This window comes from Paramisgurnus dabryanus, chromosome 2, assembly GCF_030506205.2.
Source record: "Paramisgurnus dabryanus chromosome 2, PD_genome_1.1, whole genome shotgun sequence".
NCBI classification, from domain to species: domain Eukaryota; kingdom Metazoa; phylum Chordata; class Actinopteri; order Cypriniformes; family Cobitidae; genus Paramisgurnus; species Paramisgurnus dabryanus.
In genome coordinates, this window is record NC_133338.1 from 16216530 (window position 1) to 16231890 (window position 15361).

The following is a 15361-nucleotide window of genomic DNA, read 5'->3' on the forward strand; positions in this document are numbered from 1 at the left end:
TGAGTAGCATCTGCCTGCACAAGCGGAGGCTGCAGTTTCGGGACCGCAGTCATAGGACCGCAGTTATAGGACCCTAGGTTTTTAGTGACAACGCCACCTAGCGAACTAGAGGACCAACAAAGATGGATGACAAGCAGAGTGTGAGTATCAAGTTTGAATCAATTTTTATTTGAACATTAAATACAATCGTGATGCATTTCATTGGAAAGTTAACATAGCCGATTAACATAGTGATTGTGATTTGCTAAATAGTCTTGCATTATCCATCATACGTAATATGGCAAGGCACGTTTATTTGTGTAGCACATTTCATACACAGAGGTCATTCAACGTGCTTTTTATAGAATAATGCTGTAAATAACTTGTTAGCACATTCGTTTAATTAAACTGTTGCATAAAAGCTTGTGTTGACTTAGTGACAGTACAAGAAAACTGTATTACGCTGGTTGTAAAAACTTGTTAGTTAGTTACTCGTTTTTTTTTTAGTTAAAATAAAATAAATATGTTTTAACTGTCACATGATCACAGTCAGCCTTTTTGACGTTACCACACAATACATGTTATGAATATGTCTCTTCATTTAGATGTGGTTTTAATGTTGATTGAGACATGTGACATTTTTATAGTCAGACATAACAGTAGGCCATCATAATAATTGACTGTTAAAATACCATGTGTTAGATTGTGTCATGTACTGTTTACTGTACTGTACTGTGAACCACTTTTTAACAGCATTTTTGTTAATCAGTGATTATGTTCTTTATGTACTATTTCAGTGAAGTGGAGGAATTTAATCGAATCATAGACAAACAATTGAAATAAAGAGGGGACAGCATCCAGTTGCTGCTGCATACATCACAATGTGTGCTTTAAATATTAAATATTTATATTTATCTATCTCTCTCTATTATTATTTTTTATCTGCTCAGATGTGCTTTATTGACATGAATGTTTCAAGAACCTTTGATCCTGTAATGAACACTATGCAATACTAATATGAACATTACTTGGTATGAAGATTGATATAATTTTGTACCGTATATAATGTGTGTGCTCTGTGGTGACTAAAATCTTTAAAGTTTGAAATCAAAAATTAAAGAGTTGTTGAACATGTTCAACTAAATGTTCCTGGTTTCATTCATTTCTTTATCTTTCTCTCACTTAGGAGTCAGTGAAGACGTTGTCCATGCAGTTCTTATGTTGTTCACATCATTAACAAATTTGGGTAACACTTTACAATAAGGTTAATTAGTTAACATTAGTTAACTACATTAATTGCATGGACTAATAATAAACTGCACTTATACAGCATTTATTAATATTTGTTAATGTTAATTTCAACAATTAGTAATACTTGATAGTTGGTTAATGAATTGTGAACTAACATGAAAAAACAATTAAACGCTTTATTTAGCTTAATTAAAGAATTAGGTTAATAAATACTGTAACAAATGTTTTGCTTATGGTTTGTTCATGTTAGTTAATACATTAACTAATGTTAACTAATGAACCTTATTGTAAAGTGTTACACTATTTTTTTTGTGTGTGTTAAAATTCAACTGTTGCAATATATAATTTTATAAATACAAAAATTTTAAATCTACCCCAGAGTCATCCTTGTGTATTCCCTCTGTTCTTGAATATGTGATTGACTAAAAAGGCGTAAGTACACGATTCCTTGTTTATTTTACTCGATGAGTTATTAAATAATGCAACGTAGAGCCAATAATTACTTAACATTCCTTAAAATCAGATTTAATTTAAATAAAGAAAGCAGTATTTGGGTGTAATAAACCTTTAAAAACATCTAAAACTTTAAAAGTAGTTTAAATTGGGTGAAAATATGCATTTGTGGCACTTTTTTCGAGTAGCATCTGCCTGCACCACCAGAGGCTACAGTTTCGCTAGATGGGGCTGTGAAAAAAAAACGAGGGTCCTAAAACTGCGGTCCTGAAACTGCAGTCCTGAAACTGCAGCCTCCGCTTGTGCAGGCAGATAATGTTGGATCAAATGGAGGACGTCTCACAGTACCAGAATCCAACCGATAGAGGGCGAGCGAGAGTGTGTTTGTCTTCCTAGTTCCCAAACATAAAACTAAGGATGATGGTTGTATTCCTGGACGGCGAACACTTGAACATTGAAATAGTGCTACCAGTTAAAGACCAGCAGACAACATAACCCCGGAAACCAATGGGCGACATCAACGTATAGCAAGAAACAGGTTCATTTAGCAAGATACGGATCCAAAAGACAATAAAGACCAGGATTCAAGACGTTGACTTTAAGATTTAAATTAATTTTGCTATACACCAAAGGAGTATGTGAAGGTCGCAAAAAATCCTTTGCAGTTTGATTGCCTCTTAAGTAAAGAAGATTGTGTGAGGATATAACCTGGCGCGCTAACGTTGTATCTCATGAGCTTGAAGGTGAAAAACGGAAGCCGCCAAAGCTACGCTGTCGCGCGGCGTTGGTTTGTACGCGGCGACGGGGATGTGCGTCTTGCGGCCTCGCGTACACTGGAAGCAGCACGATTCTAAATATATTTTTGGCTAGTGTCATTGGTAATTATGGCTTTAACACTGGAATCTATGGATTTGCACTTTGTACATTATTGTAGGTGTTTTGGATATGGCTGTCGATGGCTAATGTGTAAGCAGCTGCAATAATCAGTCATCTTTATTTTTCCTGTTTATTGTTGTGGTTTATTGAAGTTCATGCACTTTATTTAACCCACCAATGTGGTTTAATGTGTCTACATGTATGTATCCTGCTATAAGCCTATCGTTTTGTTTTGATTATGTCAGTGCATTGCAAATATACCTTATTTGCCTCCAAAGACCAACATAAACCTTGTTAGCAACACTGAGAACTGTAGGTCCATCTCAAACACGCATACATGCTTAATATCTACTTTATACACTTTAGTGGCCATGCATGCCACACAATAAAAGCAGGAAAGCTTTGAATGTTGTTAATTTTTATTTTGATTCAAACATTCATTGTGTTGACATTTGCATTTGAACCAAATTTGTTGACACCATTTCAGGCTAACAAACTTAAGCTCTGAAGATAATACAGAAATATATACTTAAATATTTTGATGCATCCCTGAGAATGTTTAGATGACACTACCACATGCAGTCAATTGAGAAATTTGTTATAGTGGTTTACTGGGCTTTTGTGGACATTACAAATTGGTTTACCAAATGGAACAATGAGGTGGAGGACCACTTTGCTTTCCCAAATGAAACTTTGACCCCTGTAGTGATGAAAGGCTAGAGCACAGTTAAAGGAGTGCAAAGAGGTACAACTGACCTTTCACTACGGACATGATCTCAAACTGACACTACACTTCACAGACAACCGGACAAACCTTTGCAGCCATGAGCTTTCGACATCCAACCTCAACTCTGGACAGGTGAGTTTTTCCCTTTTTTCAGCTCCTCTCAATTATTTGTATGTTTAAGTGCCCCAAAACCACTTTGATTATTGTTTAATGTATGCTTCTTTATAATTCATGTATAAATAAGGTCTTCTAGTATGTATGGGCCTTACGTTTAGTGATATTGTCAGTCAATGAAGTATGAAAAGTGTAATAGTGCATCATTTTAGACACATATAACATGTAAAAAATAGCAAATTAAGTAAATATCTAAACCCATATAGTTAAGTTATCAGTAGTCTGCAGTATCTTTAGACTCTATGTTGTAGACATTTGCTTTAAATTTTACCTGGTCTGATAAGAGAAAACAAACAAGCAAACTCAATCGCTTACAATGGCTGAATTAAAGAGCTTCATTACTTGGTTAAAAAGAGCATTACTTTTGTTTATTTGGTGTAATGTAATGTGTTCACAGGGTTTATGGTAGGAAAAAAAGTATTTTTCACATACCGTACATTTTTTTTAAACAAGTTGATTTCTACAAAGCTCATTGTTTTGAAAAAGCCTGGCGTGTTCCGATTGGGCAGCTATCCAGTGCATTACCTCAAGCGTGTTTCGGAAATGTGACGCTCCTTAACATAAGCTGATCAGTGTGATGCGGCAGGGTAGAGCCCTGCGCGGGACAGTGTTTTTAAACCCGCACCTGCCCGCACCCGCTGAATTTATGACCAGTCCCGCCTGCTCCCGCAACCTGCGTGTTCCACTCGCGCCCGCAATATTTGTGACAACTCCCGCCCGCTTCCGCAGATTTTCTCAGAGCTTGTGAAAACTGTACACGAAGGCATGCTCATACAAAACATTGGTTCAGATTAACATCCAGATTAACAGACTTTTTAACACGATTGTGTTTAAAATTAGGGATGTGCACGAATGGTCGAATATTTGATCTGCAAATTAATAATTCTAATGGAAAAGATGCTATTGTAATGTTAGTTTGTTTGTTTTTAATGCGCCACCGCAGGGTAAATGCTACTATTCGTTTAATGTTTTCACTTCATGTATTGTCTTTTACAGTCTTTAATGTAAATATACATCAAATATAAATTACATATACATGAAAAAGTATTTGTTTGTATGTCTGATTGTGTTGGCAATTCAGATCGCAGACTAATTTACAGTTTTAACACCGGGTTGTCTGTTTTTATTTAGGTTTAATTTAGACGTGCTTCTCCACCGCATCAGCGCGCATCATGAGAGATTTGTTAGCTTCTTGTAATGGCTTATTTTATTTTGTTATTACAGCTAAACGAGACAGACATGGAAAACGAAACTGAGAACATTTATTATATGAGGTGCTCTATATGAATAAATGAAGCGGAACTGCAAATGCCTGTTTAAGCAGAGTTTTCTCCACTGGCATTAAGAACAGGCTTTCACCGGAGCATGTAGGCTAAATATGGTTGTCTTTCTTCATAAAAACATGTCAAACCAAATAAAGAAGATATTTATATGTCGACCGTGCAGTCTGTTATAGCCTATGTTTTTTCGTTTGCTCCAGGCTCTTCTTTGGTGTTTTGAGTCTGGTTGGTAGCGTACTTTGTCATGTCCTCACATTTTAAACTTTGCTTTCGTTTGGGGTTAGAGTATAATATTTGCTATACTATAATTTCTGTAAGATCAAACAGTACTGAATTCGTACTAACGATTGCATTGAAACCAAGGATTTGACTCAGCCTTCGCTCCACGTGGGGTTTTACGCAGTTAAAATGACATAATTTTTTAAGCAGTGTTTTGTAACATTAACCGTTAAAACATAACCTCAGTTTTCAAATGTATACTGCTTGATACACACGCACCGAATGATTAATTAAACAAACAAACAGTTTAACTGTTAACAACCTGATTTGTCACTAGTGCTCACCAGTTCTTCCAGACGCGAGGCACATAGTGTATAACAGCATTGGGCATGTGCTCCCCGAAGTTGCCACGGTATGTCCCACATAATGTTTAGCTTAATTTTCTTTTCAACTTCATGTGTTGACCCCATTTCTATTACATGCAAAATCCCACTGGGACCCGCAGGTCTCCCGCAAAAAAATGACCGCCCGCAGCAAAGATGAACCCGCCCGCCCCCGCAAGATTTGCGTTGGGTCCCACGGGAGTCCCATCCCAATGCAGCCCTCTACGTCAGGGTTCTCTTAGTCCCTCCACCAGAGCGTCAGCTAGTGGGGATTGTGTGCTCCCGAAGTTAAGAACATCTTTTGGACAGTCTAGCTTCTCTTTCAGAGGGGCTACACTATGGAACTCTCTCGCCACTGGATATAAACTGCAGAACAATATCAACACAGTGTTTCCCACAGATCTGAAATTTACTTGTGGTGGTAGCTGGTGAAAAGGGCAATCATTATCCACCGACAAAAATGGTCTACTATACATGTGACAAAGAACTTATAATATGTGACACAACACAATACTTTGATTTATTAAACATTAATATTAATTTCATTTGTTGTGACAAGAGCCAGTTGTTATCGCCATAGAAACCGGAGGCACGCTGAAACAGCACTCGAGCTTTAGCGCGGTAGCGCTCATGGCCGTTCTCCGATCGACTCTGGTTTTAAACACAATATTAATCAGACTTGGGATCCGAATAATAAACTAGGACCGACCCGGACCCGACTGACCATTTAAAATATAAACCCCGGAACCGTACGGGTCCCGCGTCTTCAGTGAAGAAAGACCTCTAATGGTAAAACTCTGCTTAAGTTCAGAAACATGGAAGGATACAATGTGACACTGAGGTTGCTTCGTGTCGCACCCAGTTCATTGAGAAACCGAGAGCACATGAACGGACACTCAACGGGAGAGACACAACGTGCTTGCACGCAAAATGAAGCCAACTTGGATGCTATAAAAACATATCCACATAAGCATATGCAAACATTTTGGTCGCAGTGTAGTTCCCTGGCTTCTCAGTATGTGCTGCAGTTGATCCAGTTTGCCGCGCTGGATGATGAGTTTATGACGCTTGCATCATCTTCACGGTCACCCGACCTCTCTCTCTCTCTCGCTCTCGCTCTCTCTCTCTCAACAAAACACGGGTCATCCAGTCGAGTTCAGAAAATACGGAAATTCATAAAGTAATTTATTTACCTGGGCGCACCGCCCAAGTAGAGCCTATGTATGGGAAACACTGCAACATCTTTTATCAGAGAGCTCAAACAGTGGGTTAAATCAGGCCAAAGTTGTTCTCATGTGTAATTGTGCTTGTTTTGTATACAACGTGGTTTTTAGTTCTTTTAGTTGTAAAAGCCTCCTATGAAAAGGTGTTGAAAATTAGCACGTGCTATAACACTTGAAACAATGCATCTGGTTCATACAATGCTATTGCTATGTCCATAATAAATTTAAATAAATAATAATAATAATTAAATGATTAGCTCCCAGCAGGAGATAATATTGTCTTTTCTACTTTATTAACACGAGTCTGAATCTGATCCAGAAAGTGCAGATGATAAATCTGATCGAACAACTTTGCCAGCGTGGCTTTAGCAGAATGGAACAGATTGATAAGATAAGGATACTAAAACATAAAACTATGTCTGCATTTGTGATTGTAGAAACAAGAAACAACAAGCGCTGCTTTACACTGCTCAAAACTTGTGTTTGAATCATGGTTTGAAGTCAGTAGCAAATTCTTTAAATATAGAAACATAGACTACTTACAGACTGTAAGTCAAAAGCGGGCAGAGTATGAAAATGACCGCCATGTCCACGTCAACTCGCTGTGGAAGAAACCTGTTGCATACAATCCTTGCATTGGCACAATGTGAAAAAGTGTGATGAATAGCCAGAGCTTGGTAGATTACTTATGAGCTGTAATCTGTTACTGATTACGAATTACATGACAAAATTTGTAGTCAGTAATATAATATCTTAGAGATTACGCATAATTGGTAATGTAATCTGACTACTTTTGGATTACATTAAGATTACTTTTGACAAATCATCTTATTTGATTTCAAATATATCAAGAGGTGAAATATATTCAATTCTGTCACACCAAAAAACTAATTTTTAAATAGCAAAGGATAGACAGTTAATACTTCAAAATATTAACACTGATTTACTTTGCTATTAATGTCAATTAATAGTTACACACTGAATAAAACAGAAAAAAAATCACTATTTATGAATTTAAAACATATTTACTTAAAGTAACACTATGTAATTGGTATCAGACACTCTTCTGCAGGCAGGGGGAGGGGCGGGGATGTGTGCTCTACCCTCCACCGCCACTTTCAGAGTGTGCTTGTAGCAGCTAGAAGGCTGCTCAGGTTGCAGCAACAGTACAATTTGTTCAGTTAAAAGTTGTTCTATCACTGAAACAATTTTAGAGACATTATTTAAAGGTAAAACATCTACATAGTGTTGCTTTAAAGTAAATAAAACAAAAACAGCAACATTGCAAAAACCAATATTGAATTTCACAAAATTCACTGTAACAACCTTGCTAGATCAAAAATTTCACCTCACAAATAAAACTGAAGTGTTTCTTTTAATGGCGATTTTCTTTAAAAATGAAATGGTTTCTATACATCCAGTCAAGGGCGCAAGTTTGATTTTGACATTGGTGGGAAATAAATGAAATTGTCTTCAAGCCGCATTGTCACAAAGGTTTATCGCTGTTTACTAGAACAATAGCCTAGTTAAAATAGTATTTTTGTTATCATAATTAGAGCCCGACCGATTTGCATTTTTTGGGGGCGATACAGATATTAGCGAGTAAAAAAAAGACCGATAACGATATATCGGCCGATATTCTTTATTTGTATATTATAGTACAGTACACATATACTACAGTATATTATACTACAGCAGGCTACTGTACATATAATACACTATATACATTAACAGAATATACTATATAGAAATACTTTTTTGCAATGATCACTCACAAATGTGGTGATCAAACACTTAAAATGACGTGTCAAAGATATGTAATATAGGCAGGTGTGTTTTACAAGTTAACAATAAACTTTATTATCCAAAATGATTCTGATATAAGTGCACAAAACAGTAAACTTGACTAACTATAAATAACTTTAAAACACAAACAAAACAAAATACATATAACTTAAATGATTTCCAGTTTTGACGAGAATAATGTTATATTGGGCTTATTTTGAAAATGGAAACTTATAAAGTCATTGTTTATTAGCTTTACAATAAGTTATGTACTTCAAAAATTAATTAGGAACTTACCGTTAAGGTGACAATGCTTGACTTGCTGACAACATAATGATGTAGGCTTATGTTTAATGTACTGCACAACGTTTTTATAACACAAACCCACAGTGTTCTGCCGGGACTTTAAACTTTTATAAAACTAAAGGGTCTGCTCTCCGCCTTTTTAATTTAGCGAGGGTGTAAAGTTGTGCGAGCTTATTTAATCAATTGCTTTGAAATGAGCATGTTCAGTAACAGCACAAGCAGCTGTTCTCCCACAGACTGCGCGTCAGTTAAAGCGTGTCCTTTCTCCACCTCGTGTCATTTCTTCCGCTTGCGTTTTAAACAACTCGCAAGTGGACAAAAGAGACGGATTAAAAACACCAAATGTAAACCGAAATGTGTCTTTCTCGCCCACTTATAATCCAATCGACCAAAGCGCGTCTTAATACCAGGTGTAAAATTCTGTGAAGAAACCGCGTGGCTGCCACCACCTGAACTGAGGGACTGACTAAAGTGAAGGGGGGTTGGCTGGTGTCACTACAGTGAGTGACCTGGGTCACCATTAGCAACCAGTAGGGCGCACTCTGCTGGACAAACAAGTACTTACATCTTTCAAAAGCATTTAATGTCTTCTGTAAGGAACGTTCATATCGGCTTCATATCTGCGGCTTATACGCCGATACAGATATATCTGCGACAGGCTCATATCGGCCGATAAAATCGGCAAAACGATAAATCGATCGGGCTCTAATCATAATCTTATTTATTAAGTTTACAGGCCAGAAGCAACAAATATACATTAGTTCTATTTTATTTATTACTTTTGCTTAATTCTAACTTTTTTTGTGATGCCAGTAAAAATTCTGGCATTCCTCCAGATCTGCTCCACCCAAGAAAAAAATTGCTGAAACACATTATACTTCAATAGCCATCACAAAACCCATGGCATTATTTACTGAATTATGTCAGTTGAATGAAACAAAAACCAAAAATATAATTGCTAACTACATACTATTATCGCATAGCCAGACCTTTAATACTGAAGGTCTGGTATTTTTCGCTGCTTTTTCTGGACAAAGCCGCAAACTTTGCATATTTTTGAGAATTCAATGTTTAGCTGATCATGATAACTGGTCATTATTATCCACGTGAAAACGACTGATTCTCTTCCTCAATGGAACGTCAGAGCTTTGTTTTCCAGGGACTGAAACTAATTGCGACACTCACATCTCCTGGAAATCCGGTTTATTTCAACCAATCAAAGACGAACTCGACATTCTCACAGAGTTTCCAGAAAAGTGTACAAAAAACATCAAACGTTTAGCCAACACTCTGTGGGCGTGACGTCTGAGGCTGAGACTAACTACATACAGATAGCTCAGTGTGCACTATACTGTACATATACTGCAAAGAAGTTTAGACATACATGCTTTAAATTTGCAACTCATCCATTTAATATAGGTTTGTTATTTATTGGAAGAAAACACTGTCGCTGAATCAATATGTGACACAAATTGTCACATATTTTGTGCATAAAACTGTTGGTATAAAAATGTTTTTCCTCACCACCGGTAGCCTGCATAATCATGACATGATGCACGTTGCGTTTTGTTGACAGAGCTTGGCGCTTCATACTTCCAAATGCAGCCTATGACAGCGAGTAAAGGCAAAGCCAATTACACGTGACTTGGGTTAGAGAGGCGGGACTCAACAGAAAGGCAAGCCAATCCTATTAGCGACTTGAGTTACGGAGGCAGGACTTGTTTCAAAAAACGAGATCTGTTAATTGTTTGTGTACATAGGAGATTTACAAAAATTGTGAACATCATACTGCCATAGTGTAAATAATAAGTAATCACATGAAAACTTTGGTCGAAAGTGTTTTCATCTACATCTGAACGTGGACGAACTCAAAACGTTTTACACCGTTTACACCTGTTTTTAGCATTGTCCACTTGTGATCCGATCGAAGAAAACGCATCTTAATACTAGGTGTAAACAGCCCCTTAGCCATTTTGAACTACGTATGCTAGGGGAACAAGAAACAAGAAAGAACAACAGTAAATAAATATATATTTTTAAATATTTTGTGCACTTTACAAAAGTGTAAGTGATTACTTGAAGGAACTTGAGGAATTATGGCATATTTCAGATGAATGAGCAGTCATCTTTAATGATAACATCTATCTTTATCAGATGATCCTTGGGGAGTTTCACTTTCCATTTATATGATTAAGTCCAATCACTGTCTGTTCATTTGTGTGTCTTGTATGTGGGCCTCTCTTCGTAATTCATGGCTGTAAACTGTTGTCAATGTGTTATCTTTCTTTCTGTTCACCTGTTTTTCCTGTGTGTTTACTTCCTATTTGTGTCACATGACATCAGGGCCATTAAGAAACAACCTCACTTGTCCAGGTATGCTGACTAAAGCCGCCTTTCAACTGCACACGACATACGGAAATGACAGTCGGAGTTCTCCCCCTAGTGGCTGTCGTAATAAAGTTTCAGTTTAATCGTATATGGGAGGGAAGCTCATTCCAGCGCAAGAGGCTTCATTCTAATATATTTACCATGGTGGAATAAATAAATGAATGCAAATGAATGAAACAATAAACAGCTATGCATATATGACAAAGATTGCCAATATTTTTTGGAGAGAACATATGAAGACAAGATTAAAATAATTACATACACAAATTAAATTAATAATGTATTACTTATCAGTAATCAGTTTTTTTTTAAAGGATTCAAGTGTTACTAATAAAGTTAAACAAAAAGGATTAATAATTTTTACCTCACACACAGTTTATGATTGGAATACAATGAAATACATAACTTCCGGTCGGCATACACTCTAAAAAAACAAACGGTGCTATATAGCACCAAAACTGTTGCTTTCGATCGTAACCATAGAAGAACCATTTTTAGTGCCATATAGCACCGGCGAAGCACCTGTGTAGCACCTGTGTAGAACCATATAGGGGCCATATAGCACCACTGTAGCACCACATATGGTTCTACATAGCACTATTTGGTTCTACACAGGTGCTTCACCGGTGCTTTATGGCACTAAAAACGGTTCTTCTATGATTACGAGCAAAGAACCACTTTTGATGCTATATAGCACCATTTGTTTTTAGGTTTAGTCGCGGAAGTTCACATTTTTTACGGATCCAACGCTCAAAACAGATCCGATATTTACACATCCGCAGATGGTCGGCACTTCACGAAGACCCTTTGCGACTCTCCATAGGAAATGAATGACTTCCGGCTTATCGGCCATCGTTTGTGGTGTGCAGTGGAAAGGCGGCTTTAAGGTGATAAAACAAAAGTCTAAACATCCGACTGTCATTTCTTATCCAAGTTTCTTTTTTATCATTTGCAGCAGTTAAGTAGTAATTATTGTTGAAGCAGAAATCTTATTAAGCCAATGAGATTTTTACCACAGCTACACTATTTACAACTACACTGGAAGCACTTTAAAGATGCAATTTGTATTATCTGCGCCACATCAAATCAATAACAATGATGTAGATCAGGGTTTCTCAAAGTCCGGACTCCGGTCCGGATCCGGACCCGACGGGAACTTGATCCGGACCCGCGTCCACTTCATATTACAAGTGCATTAATTTCTATGTGATTGATTAAATGTGTGCATTTGCTACTTTACAGATGCACATTAAACTTGTAAACTATTCGTTTAGTTTTTTTTTCTTTTTAGATTTAAGAGTATTCCTGGTCCGAAAATAAAACGAATTATTTAAAATTTTTCTGTGTGACGCTGTAGCCATCACACCCAGATATTATGCACAGCTACTTCAAGTACTACGGCTTTTGATCAGTAAGTCCATATCAATCTGAAATCACTGTTGGTTTGAGTCGTTTAAAACATGCATTTGAAAAAGCAACACTCGTCAAACATAATCTTTATACATATTCTTTATTATCATGAAAATACCTGAAAAGGTTTGAAGAACAGGAATATAAATATATCCTTAAGACATTTCCTGGAGCTGCGTGTTTCTAGTTCTTCGTCTGCAGTGCATATTAAGTTTCTGCCCGAGAGCGCCCCCTGGCTTTTGGATGTAGCGGCATTTCACAGTAATTCATTGAGAAGCATAGCAAGAATCATAAGCCAATTTATAGGTGCACCCCTAATTTTGGTCAGTGTCTCTGCCTACCAACCACACTTTTTTTGCCGTGGTTTATGCATCTGATGGAGGACAAACTGTGCCATTTCTCTAATTAGGTTGCTCTGTATTTTGCACCTGGTTACTTTTGGCATATTTCTTGTGTTTATGTTAAATTTTTTTTTACTTTAAATGCAAAATACACTTATTTTTTTCCCAAACTATTTGTGTTGATTTGTTATATAAACAAATGATTTACATAAAGTTTTTCCGGACCTATGAAAATTATGAGAATTCAGATTTGGACCTTTGAATGTAAACTTTGAGAACCCCTGATGTAGATTAATGATGCTCTGAAGCAGCATGGACTGATGGGATTTGTTGTCTTAAACTCAAACGCTGATGGCCATCAATCAGACAGGAAAGAGAAATCATGTTACACATGAGGTTAAGTAATCAAGTTTTATAAATGTTGTGTTTGATGACATCGTATTTTTTCATTATGTAAGGTTTCAGGTAATGTTCAAAACGCATTTGTTAGTCATAGATGTTACAGTATTAGTCCAATACGATGGCTTGTTAACACAGCACAGAATTAAGTGTTTAGATGAACAAACTTACCATAAAAAAGCGAGTGGCCCGATAGACGCGATTACTTCCGCAGACACTGTTGTCATGTGGTTTTTATGTCAGTAAAGGCCGTAACAAAGGGTAACAAAGATATTAACGTCATTTACAGGCGACTGCACTGCCCCGTGTCACTGTTTAGGGCAGCAATTTTCTCATAATTTACAAGAAGTTGAAAACATTATAGATATTGTTAGTAATCAGCTGGACAAAATATATATAACCCCAGACTAGTGGTTTTTGGATATTTTACTGCAAATATCTTACAAATTGTACCTTTAAGAACTAAACTCCCTTGACTGCCTTGGCATTCTAGTTTTTTCCTCAGGTTTTACTGCAATGTTGCAAATCCAGTTTGTAGAAACTGATATTGAATGAAATAATATTCATGCTTGGTAAACTTTATACTTTACTATAATGGTGAGTTAACCTGAGTTGTTAATTAATAATACCAATTAAATCAAAATTAGATTTTTTGTTTGTTTGTTTATTTAGTTAAAATAAAACAAAAGTCTAAACATCCGACTGTCATTTCTTATCCAAGTTTCTTTTTTATCATTTGCAGCAGTTAAGTAGTAATTATTTTTGAAGCAGAAATCTTATTAAGCCAATGAGATTTTTACCACAGCTACACTATTTACAACAACACTGGAAGCACTTTAAAGATGCAATTTGTATTATCTGCGCCACTAGATGGCGCCAGATCAAATCAATAACAATGATGTAGATTAATGATGCTCTGAAGCAGCATGGACTGATGGGATTTGTTGTCTTAAACTCAAACGCTGATAGCCATCAATCAGACAGGAAAGAGAAATCATGTTACAAATGAGGTTAAGTAATCAAGTTTTATAAATGTTGTGTTTGATGACATCGTATTTTTTCATTATGTAAGGTTTCAGGTAATGTTCAAAACGCATTTGTTAGTCATAGATGTTACAGTATTAGTCCAATACGATGGCTTGTTAACACAGCACAGAATTAAGTGTTTAGATGAACAAACTTACCATAAAAAAGCGAGTGGCCCGATAGACGCGATTACTTCCGCAGACACTGTTGTCATGTGGTTTTTACGTCAGTAAAGGCCGTAACAAAGGGTAACAAAGATATTAACGTCATTTACAGGCGACTGCACTGCCCTGTGTCACTGTTTAGGGCAGCAATTTTCTCATAATTTACTAGAAGTTGAAAACATTATAGATATTGTTAGTAATCAGCTGGACAAAATATATAACACCAGACTAGTGGTTTTTGGATATTTTACTGCAAATATCTTACAAATTGTACCTTTTAAGAACAAAACTCCCTTGACTGCCTTGGCATTCTAGTTTTTTCCTCAGGTTTTACTGCAATGTTGCAAATCCAGTTTGTAGAAACTGATACTGAATGAAATAATATTCATGCTTGGTAAACTTTATACTTTACTATAATGGTGAGTTAACCTGAGTTGTTAATTAATAATACCAATTAAATCAAAATTAGATTTTTTTTGTTTATTTAGTAAAAAATGCAATAAGTGACTGAACAGAATTGGATTCTTGCATATTTTTTTACAGACCTATTTAGTTGTCAAGCATACCCACTGAGTTGATTTTATTATTTTTATTTTTTTATTGAAGGAGTAAAACAACATACATTAATACAATCAAAGGTACATTTAATTTCCTTCTATTTTAAATATAACATCAACAAAATTCTTCTGCGGGCCAATAACGAGGTGTTAGCAATAATGTCCCTGGGGGTTCCAAAAATACCTATTGAAGGACAAGGTTGCAATATCACCCCAAGGGCATCACTCATAGTTTTAAACACCAATGCCCAGTAATTGTTTAGAGAGGAGCACGACCAGGTGTCAGACTGGCTGGGGAAAAAGAGCACTCATCACAGGCTGCATCTACTCCAGGATATTCCAGCTAACCATGCCTTTCTCAGGTGAACCCTTAGCCTGGCTCCGCCCTCCTACGTGCTTCCGCTTAATTTTCATTTCGCT

At 36.5% G+C, this 15361-nt stretch overlaps 1 protein-coding gene and 1 long non-coding RNA gene across 9 annotated transcripts in view; both read left to right on the top strand.

The window, feature by feature from the left end:
• LOC135736309 (uncharacterized) lies at positions 1-1127 on the top strand. The gene is made up of 2 exons (XR_010527895.2): positions 1-140; positions 777-1127. It is a non-coding gene; the product is annotated as an uncharacterized lncRNA (long non-coding RNA).
• A 938-nt stretch (positions 1128-2065) lies between these two features.
• The window catches only part of arhgef11 (Rho guanine nucleotide exchange factor (GEF) 11), a 193075-nt gene continuing 179779 nt past the window's right edge, over positions 2066-15361 (top strand). For 6 of the 8 annotated variants that reach the window (XM_065255066.2, XM_065255071.2, XM_065255069.2 and 3 more), the window contains exon 1: positions 2067-3418. In XM_065255066.2, coding sequence (XP_065111138.2) covers positions 3384-3418 — 35 coding nt within the window. In that variant the 5' untranslated portion in view covers positions 2067-3383. Of the gene's footprint in view, positions 3419-15361 lie in introns of all 8 variants that reach the window. The other 2 variants (XR_010527896.2, XM_065255072.2) reach the window with 1 other exon arrangement.